Source organism: Colossoma macropomum, unplaced genomic scaffold, assembly GCF_904425465.1.
Source record: "Colossoma macropomum unplaced genomic scaffold, Colossoma_macropomum, whole genome shotgun sequence".
In the NCBI taxonomy this organism is placed as follows: Eukaryota; Metazoa; Chordata; class Actinopteri; order Characiformes; family Serrasalmidae; genus Colossoma; species Colossoma macropomum.
Genome location: NW_023494789.1, coordinates 16,072,722 through 16,094,515, shown reverse-complemented (window position 1 = coordinate 16,094,515; position 21,794 = coordinate 16,072,722). Strand labels below are relative to the sequence as shown.

The window sequence follows — 21,794 nt, the reverse complement described above, 5'->3', positions numbered from 1 at the left end:
GAGCCACAGTAATTGATCAGAGAAGGAGTGCTAGTTGCATTTTAGCTCATTTTAAATGATTGTCTTGTGCTGAATGCTCCTGTTTTCTCTGCTCAATCAGGTGGCCAGGAAGAATATGTTCTGTCATATGAGACGGTCATGCAGCAGGAAGGCAAGTGTCTTACTCAGCATGTTTGAATACATTTTCTGGTGCCCAGGTTTGAAAAAGTGTGATGAGCTCTAAATGGACTGTCTTGCCCTTTGCAGTGAATTATACTCGTCCTGTGATTGTTCTCGGGCCTATGAAAGACCGGATCAATGACGACTTGATATCAGAGTTTCCTGATAAGTTTGCATCCTGCGTCCCCCGTGAGTGCTCACAGACCTTCTTAATGTGCTCTTATCACACCTCTGATGTAATACTTGCCTATCGAAGTAAGAATTTAGATTTGGAAGGATCCATATTTTACAACTTCTTATATATATTTTTATTTTTTAATTTTTTATTTTATTTTTTTTGACAACAAACTGTTAGGTTCGGACCAAAATCCTCAATGACATGGATTAAAAAGAAAAAGAAAAAAACTTGAGCCAGTCTTTTAAGTTGTCTGGATCATTTGTAATACTGCAAAGATGCAATGGTTTCCAGGTTCCTTGCTTTAAGCTGAATGGCAGTGCACATTGTAAATGTAAATATGTTCATGGTTGTGACATCACAACCACCATAAACTCAAAATGAGCTGTTTATACAGTGTGTACCAAACATATACTGAAGCTGGATTCTTTGATTAGTTTTGCATTTTTTTTTTTTTAAATCTTAATCTAAATCCCATCGATCTTTCTTTGTTTCAGACACAACTAGACCAAAGCGTGACTATGAGGTAGATGGCAGAGATTACCATTTTGTCACCTCTCGAGATCAAATGGAGAAAGACATCCAGGATCACAAGTTCATAGAGGCGGGGCAGTACAACAACCATCTCTATGGGACGAGTGTGCAGTCAGTGCGAGAGGTTGCAGAAAAGGTGCGGCTCTGCTCCATTTTCCCAGTTACGCAAATGGTAGTGAAACAGTTGATGTTGCTTCTCCATTCCACGTTGCACTCTGAGCATTCAACGTATTTTCCCCATTTTTCTCTTCTCTCCCTGCTCAGGGCAAACACTGCATCCTGGATGTCTCTGGCAATGCCATCAAACGACTCCAGCTAGCACAGCTCTTTCCTATTGCTGTGTTTGTCAAACCAAAATCAATGGAAAATATTTTGTAAGTCAACATCATTACTATTTAAAACATTTCTGTTTAAGCTGGGGAATATTGCAGTAAATTTACAGTCATGCAAAAGTTTGAACACCCCTGGTCAAATGACGTTTTGTTGATTTTCTAAGTGTAAATGAATTAACATATCCTCTACAGAGAACAAATATGGTATTTTTCTGCTAATTTAATGCCCAATTTCAGATTATTTGCTTTAACATATTGGAAACAATGTTATTTTTCAAATATGTTAAATTTACCAAATAAACAGTAATTGTGCCTTAAAATGTGCAGAAGTGTGTTTGCTGTAGAGCAGGAGTGTCCAGTCTTGTCCACAAAGGGACAGAGCGGCTGCAGATTTTCACTTCAACAAACTAGGAGCACACGCGAGTCTTTAAACAGTTGTTTAAAGATAGACCAGTTGATTTAAGGAGTGGAATCAGGTGTGTTTCGACTTGTTTGGAATGAAAACCTGCAACCACACCAGACTTTTGCTGATAAAACTGGTCACCTCTTCTGTTTTCACTTAGAAAACAAACAAAACATATTTTACTAGGAATGCCCAAACTTTTGCATGCAACTATAACTAATTTAGCTCTGAAGAGTATATTTATTGTAGTTTTGAGCATGTGTTATTGGGGAGGAAGTTGTGATGTTCTTCTGTGTTGTTCACCAGAGAGATGAATAAGAGGCTGACAGAGGAGCAGGGCAAGAAGACATTTGACCGAGCTGTGAAGCTGGAGCAGGAGTTTACAGAGCACTTCACCGGTGAGTGCAGCACAGCTGTCCACATTTCACTATGTCTGTTTCTGAGTGGTTATGCCTCTCGATCCAAAGTGTGAGTTTGGCCAGTCAGAGAAGCTTCAGTACTTGTTTAAGTGTGATTAATTTTGTACATTTAGATGCAATAGTATTAGGAAGGAATCATTGGAGCCTTTTGAGCCTCAAGAGAAAAGTCTGTTGATTTCTGGGAACTAAAAAACACATGTTAATTTTTATTTAATAGAATCATCCTGATTGTTGTATTTGAACTCTGTAAGTATTGTAGAGAAACTCTTTATTCATTGTTAAGTTCTGTTTGAAAGAAGTCAAAAGAAAAAAATAGCTGGTATATCAGGTTGTCAAAAATTTGTCAGGTATCTTTTCCTGTTTGGTTCCTACATTCAGCTAAACTAGCTTACATATTGGTTAGGACTTCAGGAGTTGGGCAAAAGTCCCTAAGTGTCTGCTATAACCACCAGCATGATTCGAAATGTACAGAATAATCAACCAGGTCTGTTTTTATATACAGTGGGTGGGACCACTGTGTCAGGGCTCTTTACTGAAGGATGTCTTCAATGGTCTGTTTTCTCATAAACTGATGGCTGTGGGAGATCTAAGCATTCTTCTGCCAATCACTTGCATGTGTTCTTGACATGGCCTCCACTAACAAACTTGCGGTCTAATGTATTTGATATGCTTAATAGGCCCCAAGTTCTAAAACAGCCCTATTTGGTATTCCCCCAAAACTGTACATGCCTGTTACAGTACAGCCTTTACCACCCTAGTGGCCAGTGCCATTCATCTTAAATGGAAACATGGCACCCTTTCAACATGTGATAGATGGATCCTGGAAGTCCTATCTTGTATTAAGCTTGAGAAGTTACCATTTTCTCTGAAAGGGTCACTGAAATCCTTTCACAAGTAATTGTTCTTGATTTTACTAACAGTACTTACTGTAGTGGTGGTAATCAGACAAACAAAACCTGCTTATAAAGCAAATTGTAAGCTTTCTGCATTAAACAGTATGCATATGCATAAGTGCACCCTTTCTACACAGTCTGTTACACATATTCAGTTGATATTCAATGCATTTTTTCATTAAGCAGACTCTCTGTTACTGTCACCTATTTAGTGATGTCACCGTACTCTCTCCTTCTGTCTTCTAGCCATTGTTCAAGGGGACACCTTGGAGGAGATCTACAACCAGGTTAAACAAATCATTGAAGAACAGTCTGGACCATATATCTGGGTGCCAGCCAAGGAGAAGTTGTGAGACGGCAACCTCCGAAGAAACCTTGATGTTTTTCTTTTTCTTTGTATTTTATTCTTTTTTTTCTCTACCAACCTGGCCTGCTGTGTAAACTGGCACTCTGACCCCAGCGTAGGAGATACGCTGGCGTCGCAAGACGTGTTTGTGGCTGTCCACCTGCGCGTCTGATTCAGATTGCTGCGTGGCACTCGGGTCAGCTTCCAGGGGGAAGGGTTATGCCTAACCAGCGACTCATTGGGGAGATTATATGGTACAGATTCCTTAATGTTTAAGGGAGGTGACTTTCTGGAAGGAAAAAAGGATTTTAATTCATTATATACATTTGGGTTTCTTTTGTTTTGTTTGTTTTTTTTTCTTTTTCATATTAACGAAAGTAAATGCATTCATGTGTATGTTCACTTGGAGAATACACAAAGCGACACTTTGCACGTTTTAGCGTTAAAAGCATGTTTTGGACAGTTCTTTTCTAGTTAACATATGTTGTTCTTGAGTTTTCTCTTAGACGTGTATTTCAGCTACATTAATCATAGCCACATAAAAATTGCTTTTCTCTCATATACTCCCCTCAATCTTATAATAGGATCAACCCATTTTAACTTATGCAACTTTCACAACTGCACAAGGAGAGGGGCACTTCGATTGCTATTCTGGCACAACAAAAAAGAAACTTTTTCAACGATCTGTGGATGTTTTAATTTGATAAAGGTGCTTATGAGATTGAGTTCAGGTTGAGGTGCAAAGTGGAAAGGCTGAACATGTTTTCTGTTTCTGTTTAAAATTCAGGAGACCATGTATTTTAGGAAAAGAAACTGCAATGCAAATATGAGAGGATGAAAACTGTACACTGAGATTTTAACGTATATTTAACCCTCAGTATACTGCCTATTTTGTTATAATAAAACTCTATATTGAGCTTTACTGAAACTCTACAGCTATGAGAGTAATTTTCTTTATATTGTTAAACATATATGGAAAAATATATATATAAATCTATAAATACAAATGAGAGTATATTTTCCTTTACTTTCACCACCATCTCCTTACTTTTTTTCTTTTTCGTTTTCTGCATAATGTCACTATATGAACTTCATTGCCCTCAGCAAAGACATACCTGGGCTCAACGATGGACTGCCATAGCCGTCTGCTCAGAGCAGTTACAAAATTCAGTCGTTGGCAGCTAGTTCTCCTCTGCCCTCTCTTCCATGTGAATTCTGTCTCTTTTCTTTTCATGTGGCGTGCATGGTTTTAAAAGCAATAGTATTTATAATATGTACTTTATAATGAGTACAAGTGAGCTAGAGGTTGACTTTGTGTTTTTTCAGCTGGAGTTGTGAAAATGTCAGCGGTGTTGTGGAAAGTGAGCAGCAGAACCTGGTTGACCGTGTCCTTCACAGTGGGTGGGCATGGGGGGACGACCATAGCTGAAGCGAGGGTGGCTGCAGCACTCTTGAACACTAGCCTTTAATTCTCCACTGGAGGGCGCTCTCACAGAATCCACCTCCCATTCTCATTCTCGGAGATGATTGTTTTCTAAAAGACTGCCTCTCTATCACTTATTCACAGCTTTCTAACTCATTTTTGACTGGACTTTGTAAATAACCCGCCAACCTGATTCATTCCATTTGTCAAAAGAGGAGAACTGCTAATAAAAAGTATATTAAAAAACATTCTGTTTCTATGAATGCGTCATTCCTTAAGTAGTTATGAGGCGATATTGCTATTTCATTATAGGGTGAAGTGCAGCCACTGACTAACCACATCACTGTTATGCATATACATGTTATGAAGTCCCTATGTAGTAAGCATTAAAATGGTTCTTTGATGTGTCATGTCTATATATAACCGTTGCCTTTATAGAAGAACCCTTGAAAAAGCCCTTTTTAGGAGTGAACTTATATCTACAGTATTGAATTAACTCTCAGATTTGATTGAATGCCCACAGTGTTTATTACAGTGTTTGAAACATGACAACAGGGATTTGGATCTGTTTCTATGAATGCATCATACTTTATGTAGTGACAGAACAATACTGTTAATTCATTATAGAATGACTTTGAAGTCCCTATATAATCTGTTCAAATACAGTGTAGCAAAACGTTCTATGTAGTACCTGGTAGCAATAACAGAAGCCTATTTGGTGCTGTATAGAACCATATACAACAGGTTTACGACAGAAAAAAACAAGCATTCAACTGTTTATTTTTTTGAGGTTTGTTTTTTTTTGAGGTTTTTTTTTTTTTTTTGAGTTTTTATGGATTTATATATAACCATTGCTTTTACTTAAGAACCCTTAAAGATTTTTTAGGTGTGTACTCTGAATATTTTGCACAAAAAGTCTGCATCTGTAGATTTGGCACTGTTGAATGAACACAGGGATTTGTGACTCTTTCTATGAATGCATCGTTCTTTAAGTTTTTAAGGGAAAATATTATTTTACATTATAGGCTGGAGAGCGCCCAATGACTGACCACATCACTTATATGCTTATACGTGTTATGAAGCCCCTATGTATCATCTTCACTTCAAATACAGTGTAGCAAAAACATTCTACATAGTACCTTGTAACATTAACAAGCCTATTTGGTGCTATATAGAACCATTTTAAAAGATTTTTAAAAGAACCATATACAACAGGTTTATGATCATAGAAAAGAGCCATTTAAGCATTTTTTTTTCCATTTTGTCATGGTTTTATATATACCCTTTTACTTAAGAACGCTTAACGAGTTTGTTAGGAGTGTACTCCGAGTTTCGAGCCAAAAGTTCTTTAAGTTGTTAAGGGACAATATTGTTACATTATAGAGTGGTGGGCACCCAATGACTGACCACAACACTGTTATGCTTACACATATTGTCCCCTTGGCATTATAAGGTTCTGTCTGACATTTTTGTCAAAATTGAGTTATTCACATATTCTTATTCTGTGACAACATCTGCAAGTCAAACTCTAACTTAGTTCTATAAAGTTCTATCTGCGAGCCAAGCAGCACTTCGAAAACACACAAGAGGACCAAGCTCTGCTTCGTCATGTCGGCGCACAGCTCAGCGACTGCGGGAAAAGGAGCACAGCAGTCAAATATGAGGAAAATGCCACACGAGAAGTTTAGGAGAAAATTCAAGATGGAGGATTTCACTGATGACAACAGTAGGATAACAGTACAAATGACAGGCAAGTTAAGTCTTTTTAGTCATTTTAGTTCTTGTGGAGGAGAGTTTCTATTGTTAGCTACCGCGCTAGCCAGATAACGCTAGCTTGCTAACGTTAGTCTGCCAGCTGATGCTAACCTTATGAGGCAAGCATTAAAGGATAAGTTTGGGTTTTTGAAGAAAGATTATTCTTACAGTTACCTCTGTATTAAAATGTTAATGACTGCAGAATGATTGTAACAGATTTTAATGTAGCCTTTAGCTAGTCAATTGCACCATGCGACTAACTTTTTTGTATCTTTTTGTATTTTTGTGATGACCCTGATCCCTGACATGGTGAATGTTTTCTTTTTCTCCAGGCTAGTGAGGTAGAGGTAGCAGAAGGAGGGGCAATGGAGCCGTGGGGTATTGCAAGGGGCCCACCTGTGGAGCCAGCAGCTCGCAGATGGACAGTATTACAGTGCTTTGTTGAAATAGTTAGTCAAGACTATAGGGCTCAGAATCTGCCAACTTCATGATTTAGAGGTATTTTATGAAATTGGGATGAAACGATGTTTTTAATTGTTAGTAGAAACTGAGTTGTTGAATAGTTTGAAAAGTTTTGCAATGATAATTTAACTTAATAATTATTTCTAAGTTTGTATATTTGTATGTCCAAGTTTATAAAACTTTGTGAATCATAAAAACATGTTGTTGAAACTCTGTCTCCATGCAATTCTTTAAAAACTCTTATTGTCTTAAATTTTAGAAATATTAAGACTTACAGGTAATTAAGTAGTGAACATTTTAATTGATGGGGTCTTAAATGGGGTCCTTCAGTAAAACATTTTGGCTCATTAGAGTCACATTTCTGATATAAAACAAAACCTCACACAGCCTTTATACTGACTGGCTACGCTTACTTGCTGGGACAGTTTATTACATTAGCTGGTTGCTGTGACACCTTAGGACACTTAAATTAATGGTTCCTACCTAAAACTGACCTCTGCACTGGACAAAATATTTAGCACTGATCTTTATACTTAATCTGCAATGCGTTTTTGAATAAGATAAAGATGATTTGCTCTAAAACAAGAAAATCTTGTAAAAAATAATAAGAATAAGAAATAATGTATAATGGATTTTGATATTGTACCTTTAGAATATATTTTTATATTCTATTTTATATTCTTTATATTTTAGGTTATTTACTGAATAACCCTTGGAAAACCACTTTTTAGGAGTGTACTTTGAATATTCAGAGCGAAGTGCCCATTGTTGATCATTGAAGTCCAGTTCGACACAAAGGACCCCAGGGATTCGGGACTGTTTCTATGTTTCTATCTAGTGATGGGACCATATTGTTGTTTTATTATAGGGTGAAATGCACTCAAAGACTGAACACATCAGAAATCATCTAGTCATAATTTTACACCAAGAATTTCTTTCTCCCCTTCACTCAAATGTAGTTGATCAGCTAAGACATGTTTGAGGTCTGAGGTTTACTTCTTTAGTTTGAGATTAAAGCACCAGGATGGCTGCTGCTATTGTTTATAGCTATGCAACATATTTTTATATTTAAGACATTTTCAGTGTCAAACCACGAGATTTATATCTTATGATTTATGATATAGAGATTATTTGAGGCATGCTTATGATGATTTAGGCATGTTGTTTGCATGATGCTAACCTGGTGACTATAAGTTTCCTTGTTAGCTACATTAGTCTCGTAGCTCCAGGGCAAAACTAAAACAGATTTTGGACAGTGGAAGATGTCTTGGCTGATCGACTGCATCTGGGGTAAGTGGAAAACTGTAAATCTGATTTTTTTATTTTTTTATTGCTTTAAGTTTTTTGCCTGTACTAATCAATCTTGTGAAATCCTTTGAAAGCAACAATAAGTTTGAAAAGTGCAAATGGGCATTGTTGAACATTTATGATGCCATTATAAGCAGGATTCCTTCCTGTCGTCAAACTATAATCCAGCAAATGCCTGTCTTATATTCCAGTTTAGTGTAGTGAGAGTTCCTTCCTCAAGCAAAGTCAGTAGATTTCTGTTTTATGGTTCAGTTTACTGAAGTGAATGACTGTAGATAGGACAAGTTTGTCTCGTGCTTGATTTAGGGAAAGGTTAGAATGTTTCATTGTAGGTTCACAGGGTTCATTTAATTTGCTGCTGTATGTCACTGTAATGGTGAGAATTCAAGCTTTCTACTGGCATAACTATTACAGTTTTACAGACAAATAATTGCCTTTTAAAATGTAGTTTTATTATAAAAGTGAAGAGACCTTTAATCTTTTAGTAAACTACAAACAAAAAGTACTCTTCAAAGATGTTCTGCAACTGCATGTTACATTGCATTGGGACTTCATAACACAATGCATAAGCATTGAATAACATTTAAAAAGCAATACATGAGTATCTATGAACAGCTCATGTGAATATTCACAATATGACATCTGATGTTTTATAACAGAGCCTTATTTATGAACCGTATCAATTCTATGAATGAATTTGATGGCCTTAATACACAGCGCTCTGCTGAAAAAAAAACAAAAAAAACAAAACAAATGCTGTTCTGGAGCTGGCCTGGTGCTTGTCACTGTCAGGACAAAACCTGGTATATCCTTTTTTTTTAATGTATGTATGTATTTGACAGTGACAGCGACAATCTGCTGGTTTTAGCTGGTGACCAGGTATGCTGTTTTTATTTTTTAGCAGTGTGATAATGATTCAAATTCTTCAGTCATTATTATTCTAAAGTAACAATACATTTATTTGTGAATGGTTTGATGCTGTTCTACTCATCTTGGCCTGTTTCCAAACCTGAATTATAGCCACATTATAATAAATAACATTGATTTCTACATAAGGGCTTCATAACACATGCATAAGTACTGAATAACATTTAAAAAGCAACACTAAAGTCTTTATGAACAGCTTATGTATTCGTAAGATGGCGTGCAGTGTTTTTATAACAGACATCTATTTATGGACCATAAATATCAGTTCATGAATGATTTTGATGTCCTCAGTCTAAAGTGGTAAAACATTTACTATGATAACACTTTCATTAAACTGTGTTCAGTAGCCATGTTGGATGGAAAAATTAAGGTAGTGCCAAAAACTTGAATGAATTAAAAAAATAAATAAATAAATAAATGAATGAATAAAATAAAAATAAGAACAAGTAAATATTTTCTTTAATGTCAAAACATTGTAAAAGAAACAGATCTTGTCATCTTGTGACTACTTACACAATATTCATAAATACTGTAATTGATGTTAGTTCATGTTTGTGTTATGAAGTCCCTGGGAATATTTACAGCAAAATCCACACCGTTAAATGACCATCTGCAGTGTTTAACTGACAGAGATGACTGACCCCCTGTAGTGTTCATTTAAGTCCAGTCTGACCCAAATGACCTGTGAATACAGTTTTGGGGATTTTCCTGTTGAGTTTTCAGTTTTGAATTTTGTTCCAGTCGTCGAGTTAATGGCGCTGTTTTCCTGGACTGTCTCTCTCCTGTGTGTGACTCTGAGCTGGAGAGTGTGTGGGGAATGAATGCCTCCTGTGTGTGTCTGTCTGTAAGCTCCACACCCGCCACCCTGGACGTGTCACTGTAGGTGTAGCCTCAATCAGGTTACCCCGTTCATTCAGGAGCCTATCTGCTGCTTCTGTGTAATAAAAGCGGGTAAAGGCGTTTGATATTAACTGCTGGACAGGAGTTGGAGAGGACTGTTCTGTACTTTGTCCTTTGAGGCCCAGCAGAGAGGTGAGGCGGTTATAAATAGAGCCTTTGAAACTTGTGAGTTTGCACATGGCAGCCATGCTCTCCTGGGTCTTTCTCAGCTCGCTCCTTCTGCTGCTACACACAGGTAAGACAACATTGTGGCTAACTTTAGGCTACAGAAGTAGCTTCAGTGATTCTGTCAGTCTAACATGGTTTATGGGGCACTTTAGAGGAACTTGCAACTTAAAGTTACTTTACAGAGTACTTTTCTGTTAACGGCTGAGATTAAAAATCGATCCTCTTCGTGTAGCGTCCGGACAGAGCAGCATAAGATGGTGCACTATATCACCACAAGAGGATGCCAAGTGTTCAGCCATGGCCCAGGCTTTCAGCAGCGCAGCTATCCGGCCAGCGGTGCAGTGCAGCCGCGCTGCTTCTGTAGGAGAATGTGCTCAGAAACTCATGGTATGTACTTTAAAAGGACTGTAATTCGCATTTAGAAATGAGCAGAGATGAGTGAAATAGCCTGAAACCGGTTTCCTAACTATGGACCTGCAGTGGTACATCCAGCATCTATCAGTATGGTTTGTTAGGCCTTACTTTTTCTTTTTCTTCTTTGGGTAATTAGGATAAAAATGTATATGTGCTAAATATATTTAACTGTGCCTATCATGAATATTTAAATATACGCCAATATATGTACGTATAAGTCAATATATTAACATATAAATAATCATTTTTTTTATATTTACACAGATGCCAAGCATATATGGAATATATTACAAATTGGACACATGTTTTGGAAAATATACGTAGCGTTATCTCCTTTCCATGTGAGAAATAATGGCGTTCCAAAATAAAAGTTGTGAGCCACAGCAAAGCAGTTCGGACAAAATAGAATAAAAATAAAATTAAATCCAAAGGAATTAAGATCTAAATGTGAGTGACTAAAATTGAGCTTAGGAAAAAAGTAGATTCCAGAAGGATCATTCAAAATACTTGGAAACGTTTTTGCATAATCAAATTGTATTTAAATATGTGTAAGTGAATAGTTACTGCCCATCTCTGTAGTTACCATAAGTGATTTGCCCAGTCAAAAGCAAATAGTTTATCACTGGAATTAAAGGTATAGGCATATTTAACCCTTTACTACATGGTGTCGCCATACGGCAACCGTTACTTTTTAAATTTATTTTTTGTCTACAATATCAAAGCCATTTGTATCATTTTCTTTGGGAAAGTAAAGGCCTTCTAAATAACATGGTGTGCTTTTTTTCTAAGCATATGCAATCCTGTTGCAATCTGCACTTCCTTTTTTTTTATACACACATCACATGGTGAGACCTGGTTTCTGAAGCCCTCTTAAAGCATGTGTGTAACAACATCAAGAAAAAAATTATATACATAATCTGTGGAACATTACACTTTCCAATGTAATTATTTTCATAATCCTTTTGTATTCCTGAAACATATATGCATATTTGGTTGTTATGCACATTTTTCTATGCCCAGATGATAAATATGGCTATGTCTTCTGCAGATAACAGTTCCATTGTTGCATGATGTTTTTTTTGTGTATTTCATATTCAGTTCATGCAGCAAAGAGATTTTTACAGATAATTTTGTGCTTAGATATTATTACATGAGATTTTACTCATCTGCTGTGCAGGTTTATTGACTACTTCTGAAAACTTTTTTAAAAAATCTGCACTGTTTCTTAGAAAAATGAAGCAGATGCATTTTCTGCCAGTGCCAAAGACATCTACGAGATTGGGAAGCAAGCTTCGTTCAGAATAGCTGCTGGAGAGTCCAGTTCTGATGGTATGAGTTGTTTTTTTTTAATCCATCAAAAAATTTGTCTTCAGCGTTATAGCAGATGTGATTGCATGTTTTCTTTTTGTCTGAACTCTGACTTCGAAGGGCTGTTAGTAGAGAATCGCTAAGCATGAGTTATTGTTGAGATAAGAAGGATTTAATCTTCTTTATGTAATTGCTTGGTGTAAAACTGTCTTATCTCTGTAAATTCTAAGTTGTAAGTTGATTCAGATACCCATTCACATAGCATTGAACTCTTGCCTTGTAGGGGAAGAAGGAACAACCTACTATGCAGTTGCTGTGGTGAAAAGGACTAATTCAGCCATTAACATCAACAACCTGAAGGGGAAGAAGTCATGCCATACAGGCATTGGTCGTACAGTTGGCTGGAACATGCCCATAGGCTATTTGATTAATAGCGGAAAGATGTCCGTTATGGGCTGCAACATACCACAAGGTGCGCTGCAAGACTGTTATTCTCAATTCAGTGTTTGTGTATGGTGATTGGGACGCTTTACTGGCAGTTAAATAATCCTCAGTTGTAAAATAATCAATTAGTTATAAAGGAATAAAAGTAAATGATTGAATATGTTTGAAGGAGAAACTATACAGTTGTTTGTGGATGTCTAGGTGTTGCAGATTTCTTCAATGCTAGCTGTATTCCTGGAGCAACAGGCGAGGCACCATCCCTGTGCCAGCTTTGCCAGGGAAATGGATCTGGAAGCTATAAGTGTGAGGCGAGCATCAATGAGAAATATTACTCATATAATGGAGCCTTCAGGTAATCCTCTTTCCACACATTCATACAACAAAAAAAATACATTTTGAGGAATATATGGTCCTCCAGGGCTGCACAATGTGGACACAATACTAGTTTTATGAGTATACTGCTACATATTGTGATTGTAGATATTGTTAGATTACACCTTGTATTCCTTGGTTAATCAAAACATCTGGAACTGTAATATAAGTCTATAAGTTTGGGCCCCCCAGGCTATTTTTACAGTTAATTTGAATATTCCAAATGGGCCTCCTGACCAATCCCAATGTGGTACTGCAAAGGCCAATATTGCAATAGTAGTAAATTGTACAGTCTTCTGAATGTATTAGTCAACTTAGTCATGGATTATTTTGCTCTTTGCAGGTGCCTGGTTGAAGATGCAGGAGATGTAGCGTTTGTTAAACACACCACGGTTGGTGAAAACAGTGACGGTAAGCATAGTGTCACTCAGATTGAGCCATACTAAACTCTGATGTCTCACAGTGATACAGTGCTAATAAGAAACCTGAATTTGTAGGTAAAGGGGAGCAGTGGGCTCAGGGCCTCCTCTCTGAGGACTACCAGCTGCTGTGCCCAGATGGAACTCGCAGTCCTGTCTCAGATTACAGACGTTGTAATCTGGCCAGAGTGCCATCGAGAGGCATTGTGGTCCGCAGTGACATTGATAGCTCTGTGGTGTACTTCATGCTCAGGGAAGGCCTGGTAAGAACCTGTGCAAAGGTGTAAATCTTTATATGAGTGGTTGATTGCTCAAATGTTGATACATAAGAAATATGTTAATTATATTTCCTAACAGCACTTTGATTACTTCTGGAACTCTTTTGTCTCACAGTTGCCATTGATACAGACTGAATTCTGACACTGGTTTCTAAATAGACTGATAACTGTATAGTGAAATTTACTTGATGAGTTAGTGGAGCTGTGTTTTCTCTCCCTACAGCAAAAGTCTGGCTTTTCACTTTTTTCATCGGCTGCCTTTAATGGTGAAAACCTGTTGTTTAGTGACAGCTCAACCAAGTTTATCCCCGCTGGTCATGAACACTACATTGACTGGATGGGTCGACAATACTACAACATATTAAAAGGCATGGACTGCTCAAAAGCTGGTAAGGTGATATATATATATATATATATATATATATATATATATATATATATGTATGTATATAGTGTGTGTGTAAGTGCGACAAAACTTGTTGATCATATTTTATCTAATAGTAATAGTCATTTATTGATTGCACAATAATATTCAGACTGTCTGTTGTTTTAGTAAAAATCTGTAGTCCCATGTGACCAAAAGTGTGAATTAAATGGCAAATGAAATGACAAAAACTGAAGTTTAATTTAGTTAGTTTAGTTATATGACTATTGATTGATATGAAAGACTTCTTTAAATGTGTGTTCAAGCTCAGAGAACATATTAACGAAATGACTACATGTATACATTCCATTAATGTGTTGAACATGTGGAAGCATAGAGCAAAAAAAGTATTTTATGTTACATCTGTGTATTTGCAGATGTTCCTGAGTATCTTCGCTGGTGTGTGCTGTCTCAAGGAGAACAGCAGAAGTGCGCAGATATGGCTGTAGCCTTCCAAACCAAAGGAATCACTCCCTACATCAGATGTGTGTTTGGAACATCTGTGGATGATTGCATGAAGAAAATACAAGTGAGCCAACCAGAGATAGCAGCTAAATATCAAAAATGCTGCTTTTCACATATAGTCCAAAATGTGTTGCATCTTGTGTAACAGCAGTATGACCAGAGTAGTGCTACAGAATTGGCCTCTAATGCTTTTTACTTATAAATACAGGACAAAGAGGCAGATGTCATCACTCTTGATGGAGGCTACGTCTATACTGCAGGGAAAACTTTTGGCCTGATACCTGCTGCTGGTGAAAGCTACACAGGTTAGACTCAGCCGCATGTCTTTTTGTTGGACCAAGGTGCAGCGACCTCTGTTAGGCTAGGCTAAGTGTATTATCACAGTGCTCAATATCAAAATTATATTATGGCAAAAAACTTAATAACACTTATTATTGAACTCTCATTTTTGAGTTTATCAAGACAGACGTTTGTTTTCTAAATAATTGAAACGTGGCCTCATTCTGCATGTTCTAAAGAGAAGATTAACAGTCAAATAAGACCTACAATACCACGTAGTGTTCATTGCACTGTGTTTAAAACAAATGCAAGAAGGCTTATACTTTATGTTAATTATTTTTTTAAGCATAAGATCACGTTATTTATATTTTTAGATATTTTAATGGGGCTGTTTTAGCCCACTTAAGTAAAATTAGCATGCACAGTTTGATTTGTGTATAGGCAAAATACAGCATGAATGTAGTGTAATAATTTATATAAAGAAGTAAAAGTATCAACAGTAGGGCCTGTGGATTATGTTAATAATCCATTGACCATTAATAGAGTGTCGGGCTTGGCTAAAGACGCAGTTTAAAAAGAACATTTGGACAGGTTGGACAAACAAGGCAAAGAGCTAGACTGGCATAAGGAGAAGGAAAAACTTTAGCAATGTGTTGAGACATACATCTATATGGCATAGACATAGACACAGACACAGACATGTGGCTCAGTTCTGAGTATGGACCTATGTTCAGTGCTTTGTCATGAGAGAACAAATACAGCGCATATGTGGACCACTCTACTGAATCATTCAAACTGTGGTCCTACAGTAAAAACTATTTAAAAAAAAAAACAATTAAGTATTCAGACCATAGATATTTACAAGGATTATGTAATGACCTATTCAAACTCAAGGCATTTTTATTGAGATAGTAATATGCTAAATATATACAAAATCATCATTGATAGAGTATTTTCTGTTGAGAGGTGGCTGTCCCAGCCAGGTGAAAATAATACTACATTTTTTTGTAGGTTTTTTTTTTTTTTACATTTTTTTTAAATGTTTTTTTTCGATTTCTTTTAAAGTGAATTGTAATAGATTTATCACAGGTTTAATTTTAAAATAAAAAAAAATATAAAAAAAAAGCAGTGTGCTTTTTTATGTCATTCCCAAAACTTTTTTGTGTTTAATAAAAAATATTATAATTTTATGTATGTACAACTGGTTCAAAGCTGAATTTGCTAGACATGTACTGGTTAGTATTTTTTAATTATTCGCAAAATTAGCTAAAATTGTCACTACCACAACAGTCAGTACCGAAACATTTGATAAAGTTTGGCCAGTGTTATGATTGTTTTGGTAGTGACAAAATGTAATGTTTGATCATTTGTTTTAATAAACAGTCATAATTTAGGTATAGAGTCATTAAAAGCAATAAGATTTTAGTCTAAAGCCAAGAGCCAAGTCCAAAATGGGGTTTCAACTCTGACTTTGAGCCAGTTTGGTAAAACTGATCCATTTACACTAAGTCAAAGGTTCACAAAGGTGAACCAAATCAGAATTCACTAGAGTGTGCTGCCTGGGAAATGGGAGTAGGAGTAGTGGTTTCCAATGAAGGGTTATGGAAAATGAAGTCTGTAGAGGATGGGCTCAGCCATATGACATTTTTTTAATGGCCAAAAAAATAACAAACAATAACCAACAATGCTCAGTCTTACAACATTCTAAAATACTTAAAAATGCATATTAATGGGCAGTAATTCTTACTAGGACTAAGGCCAGTAGGTGAATTTAAAATATGCCAAATGCAAATTGCCAAGTACCGTACTCAGTGCACTCCAAGTAAATTATTGAATAGTTTACTGTCTTGTAGTATTGAAAAAGCAACTTTTGACACATGATGCAACACAAGTGTCACCCTCAGTTTGTAACACTTCACAGACCAGGCTGTGTCTTACTGTTTTAGAGGATAATGATGGCAGTGTCTATTATGCTGTGGCTGTGGTGAAGAAGAGCAACAGCAACATCCAAAGATTCACTGATCTGAGGGATCGAACATCCTGTCACACTGGCTATGGCAGGACTGCTGGCTGGAACATTCCTGTGGCGGTACTCATAGAGAAAGGCCTTATCAGACCACAGCAATGCCAGGTTGCCCAGGGTCAGTAAACAGTGATACTCTGTGTGTAATAGAGTGTTTAATTTCAAGGTCTGTATGTGATGTTCATTGTTAAATGTACTATTTACTAAATTTGCGGACTGCTGTCAGCTACAGTGTGAATAATTGTCAGTGTGTAAATGATCTCCTGTAGCTGCTGGAGAGTTTTTCAAAGGCAGCTGTGTCCCGGGTGCCAATCAGCCTGGTTTTCCCAGTAACCTCTGCTCGCAGTGTATTGGAGACTCCAGCGGGCAGAATAAATGTGTTAAAGGCCAGGATCTGTTTGATGGTTACAACGGAGCCTTCAGGTAACTTTCTTGACAAAACTTTACTGATTCCTGTTTTTTTTTTGCTTTTATTTGTGTTTTGTTTTATTGCTAGATTTTACCGTGTTGTCTGATGTTTTGCTTTTGCTAGTTCTTTTGTTTTAAGTTTTGTTGTTTATGTCTGTATTGTATGTTTAGTCTTTGATCTGTTTTTGCCATTTTTGTAAAGCGATCTTTATTCTGAGATGATCAATAAATTGAACAGTTTTTTAAAAAAATGTATTACTTTAAGTTTAAGAATTTCCCTAAGTAATATTAACTGAAAAAGACCTCTTTACTGTCAGGTGTCTGGTTCAAGGAGCAGGAGAGATTGCCTTTGTGAAACACTCCACGGTATTCCAGAACACTGATGGTGAGTCACACTGCACAGTTCTTTTAGCTCTGACTTGTTCAAAGTCTGTTTCCACATTCTGTGTCACATTACGACACATTAGTTACATACTACAAATTAAAAGTGTTTTTTTCATTTTCAGGAAATAATGTGGATCCTTGGGCAGTTAACTTGAACTCAAAAGAATTCCAGCTGCTGTGTCCTCAAGAGTCTCGTGCTGAGGTCACTCAGTATAAACAGTGTAACCTTGCCCGTGTTCCTTCTCATGCTGTGATGGTTCGGGCTGACACCAATCCACACGTCATCTTTGGCCTCTTGGACAAAGCCCAGGTAGGCATTATTTTCCTTTAAAATATTTAGCATGACAATGTGAAATGATGCCATAGGTAAGTGGGTTTATACAAGAGAGCTTTTTAAAAATAATGTGAGACTCTCTGTAAGTGGTTTACACTCTGCATTTTCTGTAGCTACTCACATTAAACCAGGTCAGCAAATCCTCCAGTAATATTCAGAGAATATTCGGCTTGAATTGTTTTGGTTATTAGTAAAGGAATCCAGGTAAAACAGCAACGACTAACAAATCAAAGAATAAGTTACGGAATACCTGTTTCAAATGTCTCTGTTAAAGCTAGAGCTTGTAATAAATGCCATAAAATATAAACACCACTGTAAGTTTGGTGCTAACATAGCATAGGGAAGTTGAAAGTCACACTATACCAGTGCTGGTAATGGAATAGGCAAGGTTATTTACAAAGCGAAATGCAAAATGCTAGTTAATGACATGCACGGCTGGCATATGTTTATGATTTTTTGACTGTTTCATCTGTCTATCAGTTAACTGATATATTTTATGATATATTGAGATATTTTTGTTTTGTCCAGGCACTGGAAAATATCTTGATATATATTTCATGAATTTCAAAAGTATAATTAAAGAAAGGAAGGAAAAATCAGTAAATTGGACTGTAAGTGGAAAATGGGTGATGATTAGTGGAATTTTGCCTAAAACTCTGCTTAAACACTGGTGGGACGCCCAGAAAACGCTGAGCAAAAGTGGATCACCAGCTTTGCCATGAGCGGGCCAACAGTGGCCCTCTGTCCTCTTGCTATCAGGGCCTAATGGCTGTATCTTGGGGTTTCTTATCTTTAGAAATTTTATGGCGTTAACACTGACTCGGACTTCAAGATGTTTGACTCCAGTAAATATGAGGGATCAGACCTAATCTTCAAAGACTCCACTATGAGCATAATTGGTGTTGGAGAGAAAAAGACCTATGAGGAATGGCTCGGCCAGACCTACATGGATGCCCTTATAGCTATGGAGTGCACATCCTCTGCAGCAGGTGGGCTACCACACAAGTCTTGTCCATTTACACTATGTATGTCCGAATGTTTCAAGACACCCCTCAAATTAAGGAACTCACCTTCTTTAAGTTGCACTCATTGCTGTTCAGGTACACACACAAAGCTTGTATAGTCTTCATAGAAAAGCACTGTCAATATGGGATGCTCTGAAGCAGCTGCGCATGACTCTAAGGTCACCATGCCCAATGGCAAGTGTCAGCTAAAAGGGTATAAAGCCCCTTGTCATTGAGCTGTGAACCAGTGATGGAGCTCCATCTAGTATCTTTGGATAAGTTTGAGTGGCATTTGTGATCCAGAACTAATTATCTAACATCATTAGCTGACCTCATTAATGTTCTTATGGCTGAGTGCAATCAGATCCTCACAGCAATGTTCTAACATCTAGTGTAAAGCCGTCCCAAAAGAGTAGAGGCTGTTACTGCAGTAAAGGGAGGGACAAACTCCATATTAACACCTTTGATTTCAGAAGAAATGTTGGATTAGCAGGTGTCTACAAACTTTTGGACATACTATGTATCTCATTTGAACCACTAATCTTATTTTTTTATGCATTTGTGATGATTTTGTGCATGTTTTGATTTCTCTTTTTGCAGCGTTGTCTTCAGCCACACTGCTGCTGGTGACCAGCTTGTCCGTGCTCTTCTCTTTATTGGCGGTGTAGCGGGTCTGCCAGCCGTCCTGGGCTATCACAGCTGTTTCTTTTGGCCCATCATTTTCTTCTTTATATCTTTACTCTTTCAGTGATCAAGCTTCACATAGTATCCTTGAAAGATCATATTAAAATCCAAAGCTACTGTAAGTTGTCTTTAACATGGGTTAAGCATTCTATCAGGAATAGTATTAGTATTTTTGGGGCAGCTCAGTTGCTGTAGAAAAATTTCTGTTCACATTTCATTAACAAATTGGATACATATTAAGTTGCTTTTGATCTATAATTTTGCACGGAGGCTGTAAATAATATGATTGCTTGCACTAAATTTATGTGGTCATACTACGGTTCTCGTATGCTTCAGAATTTAGAGTCAGTCTTGATCCAGCAAATCAGTGTCCTTCGGAACGCACTCAAGTGAATTCTGTTAGATTAGCCTTGTACAGCCATTCCTCAACCCTAGGAGCTTTCATTTTATTGCTGTTTCATGCATATTGTGGGCCTTTATTCTAGGAGTCTGATATATTTTATGTACTTATCTGCTGATGCTGATACCAATGTACAAACTGAGACTAAATCTACCTGGATTAGAATTACAGAGAAATTACATTTATTTCTGTAGGGTTACAAATGCAGTAAAACGAATAAAATGCAGATATTTTAGCACAATAACCCACCAATAAATAGGCATCAGATATCAGTTTAAAATAGCAGTCAAATCTGAGCATCTGTCCAGTGCTGATACATTTTTAAGCAATTATCTGCCGATACTGACATAATTCTCATATCATCATGCATCCCTAGCATCAAATGTCAATGCTATCCACAGAGATGACTCACATAGTGTTATATATAGCCAATGGTCAAACAAAATGAAAGCTTTTGGATTTCAGAATAGTGATACAAGACTAATCTTTCAGGACAGGTTTTGATCTAAGCTCGTCTGACTATGATGATGAATAATTTCTACTGAATTTGAAACAAATTTGACAAGTTTTTGACAAGTCTTTAAGGTATACATCATGCGTATATAATTACTGCAGTGATCAGATTACTGAGGGCAATAGCCATATCAGTGCATATGCTTTGCCTGTTACATATTTATTATACAGTGTTTGATGTTGTGTGAACTTTTTTTATTGAACTACTTGATGGCACATGCCATGTCAGAGAATATGCGGTGCTTTGAACATTCCAGCTGACATGTTATCTGAACCAGTGTCAGTTAGTATGCACTGGTGTGTCACTGCAGAATTTCTCCAGAGAGTAAAGTATCATTTTTTTTCCTTTTATCGCTTCAGAATTTAAAGTAAATTGGGATCATGTTCTGACAACCAGTTCTGTCTGTCAGCTTTGTGTGAAGCATGTGTTTCATAGCGTTTCAAATTTTGTGTTCAAAATCAAAATTGTGTTCTGTTCTACATTTGATCTTTGATAAAGTGCACATGCTTCATCAGAAGAAATTCAGAGCTGTCTCTACTTTTCTGGTAACAGTTACTAGTAGTGCAGTTGCAAAGAATGTGCATTAATAGTGATACATAATGTACTCAGTCAAATTCAGCTAGATCTTGTTAGATTTCCGCTAATGTGGAATGCTTTGTATTTTCTTGCACTTTTCACTTGTTTAATGGAAAGTATGATGTATGTAATTTGTCTGTTTTGTAGTGTACACCTAAGAGAAATTTATTTTTATACGATGTTCAGATACCATATCAGTGTATATGTACTGACACATTGATGCCTTACATTAATGCTTGCTTTACTGTTTTATAGCGATTTCTTCTGTGAAATGATTGAGATGTAACTAATATTTAGTTGCCAGGCCAGTGCGTCTGCTGAAGTATTATTACATGTTGCCCAAATCGGGATCTAATAAATGAGCACACCGCATTTTTGTCATCACTGAGCTTTCGAACCAGGATCCATTGTGTGTCAGACAATCTAGAGGCATTTTAGGCCTTTTAGACCCTGTAGACCAGGACTGGTGCCTTGTTTTATGTAGTGCTGGGTGGTGGTGATAAAATTCAATATTGATTATATCAGTGACACGTAATCAGGTAATATTTAATTTTGCACTGATAAAGTTAATGAACCCCATGTTTCCTGAGTGCTGCTACACTGAAAGGTTGTCTTATAAATCTGACACTGCTTGTTTTGATTGGACTGTATTGTTCTGTTTTCTTAAAATTACACCAAAGGGAACCTTACGCGGTATTGGAAACGTAAATTGGACAGAGAGCACATTTACAGAAAGGAAACTTAAATTTATTTAGTTTATATAGTGCTTGTAAGGCACTCAGCAAATGACATACACTGCAGACACCATATGCAAAATGCACAAAATAGGATAAAAAAGTGTTCTATTTTAGGAAATATGC

At 36.8% G+C, this 21,794-nt stretch overlaps 2 protein-coding genes across 15 annotated transcripts in view; both read left to right on the top strand.

The window, feature by feature from the left end:
• dlg1 (discs, large homolog 1 (Drosophila)) overlaps window positions 1-4,932 on the top strand; it is a 163,567-nt gene extending 158,635 nt beyond the window's left edge. For all 14 annotated transcript variants that reach the window (XM_036570288.1, XM_036570287.1, XM_036570286.1 and 11 more), the window contains 6 exons: window positions 101-151; window positions 247-348; window positions 832-1,004; window positions 1,133-1,242; window positions 1,910-2,001; window positions 3,162-4,932. In XM_036570288.1, the coding sequence (XP_036426181.1) occupies window positions 101-151; window positions 247-348; window positions 832-1,004; window positions 1,133-1,242; window positions 1,910-2,001; window positions 3,162-3,268 (635 nt within the window). In that variant the 3' untranslated portion in view covers window positions 3,269-4,932. The remainder of the gene's footprint in view (window positions 1-100; window positions 152-246; window positions 349-831; window positions 1,005-1,132; window positions 1,243-1,909; window positions 2,002-3,161) is intronic.
• Window positions 4,933-10,022: 5,090 nt separating this feature from the next.
• meltf (melanotransferrin) lies at window positions 10,023-21,572 on the top strand. Its single transcript, XM_036570275.1, has 16 exons — window positions 10,023-10,271; window positions 10,437-10,591; window positions 11,848-11,947; window positions 12,210-12,398; window positions 12,572-12,722; window positions 13,086-13,153; window positions 13,240-13,424; window positions 13,663-13,828; window positions 14,241-14,392; window positions 14,537-14,633; window positions 16,554-16,748; window positions 16,900-17,053; window positions 17,356-17,423; window positions 17,545-17,732; window positions 18,553-18,745; window positions 19,361-21,572. The coding sequence occupies exons 1-16, from the start codon at window positions 10,214-10,216 to the stop codon at window positions 19,426-19,428; spliced, it is 2,187 nt and encodes a 728-aa protein (XP_036426168.1). The 5' UTR covers window positions 10,023-10,213; the 3' UTR covers window positions 19,429-21,572.
• The last annotated feature ends 222 nt before the right edge of the window (window positions 21,573-21,794 follow it).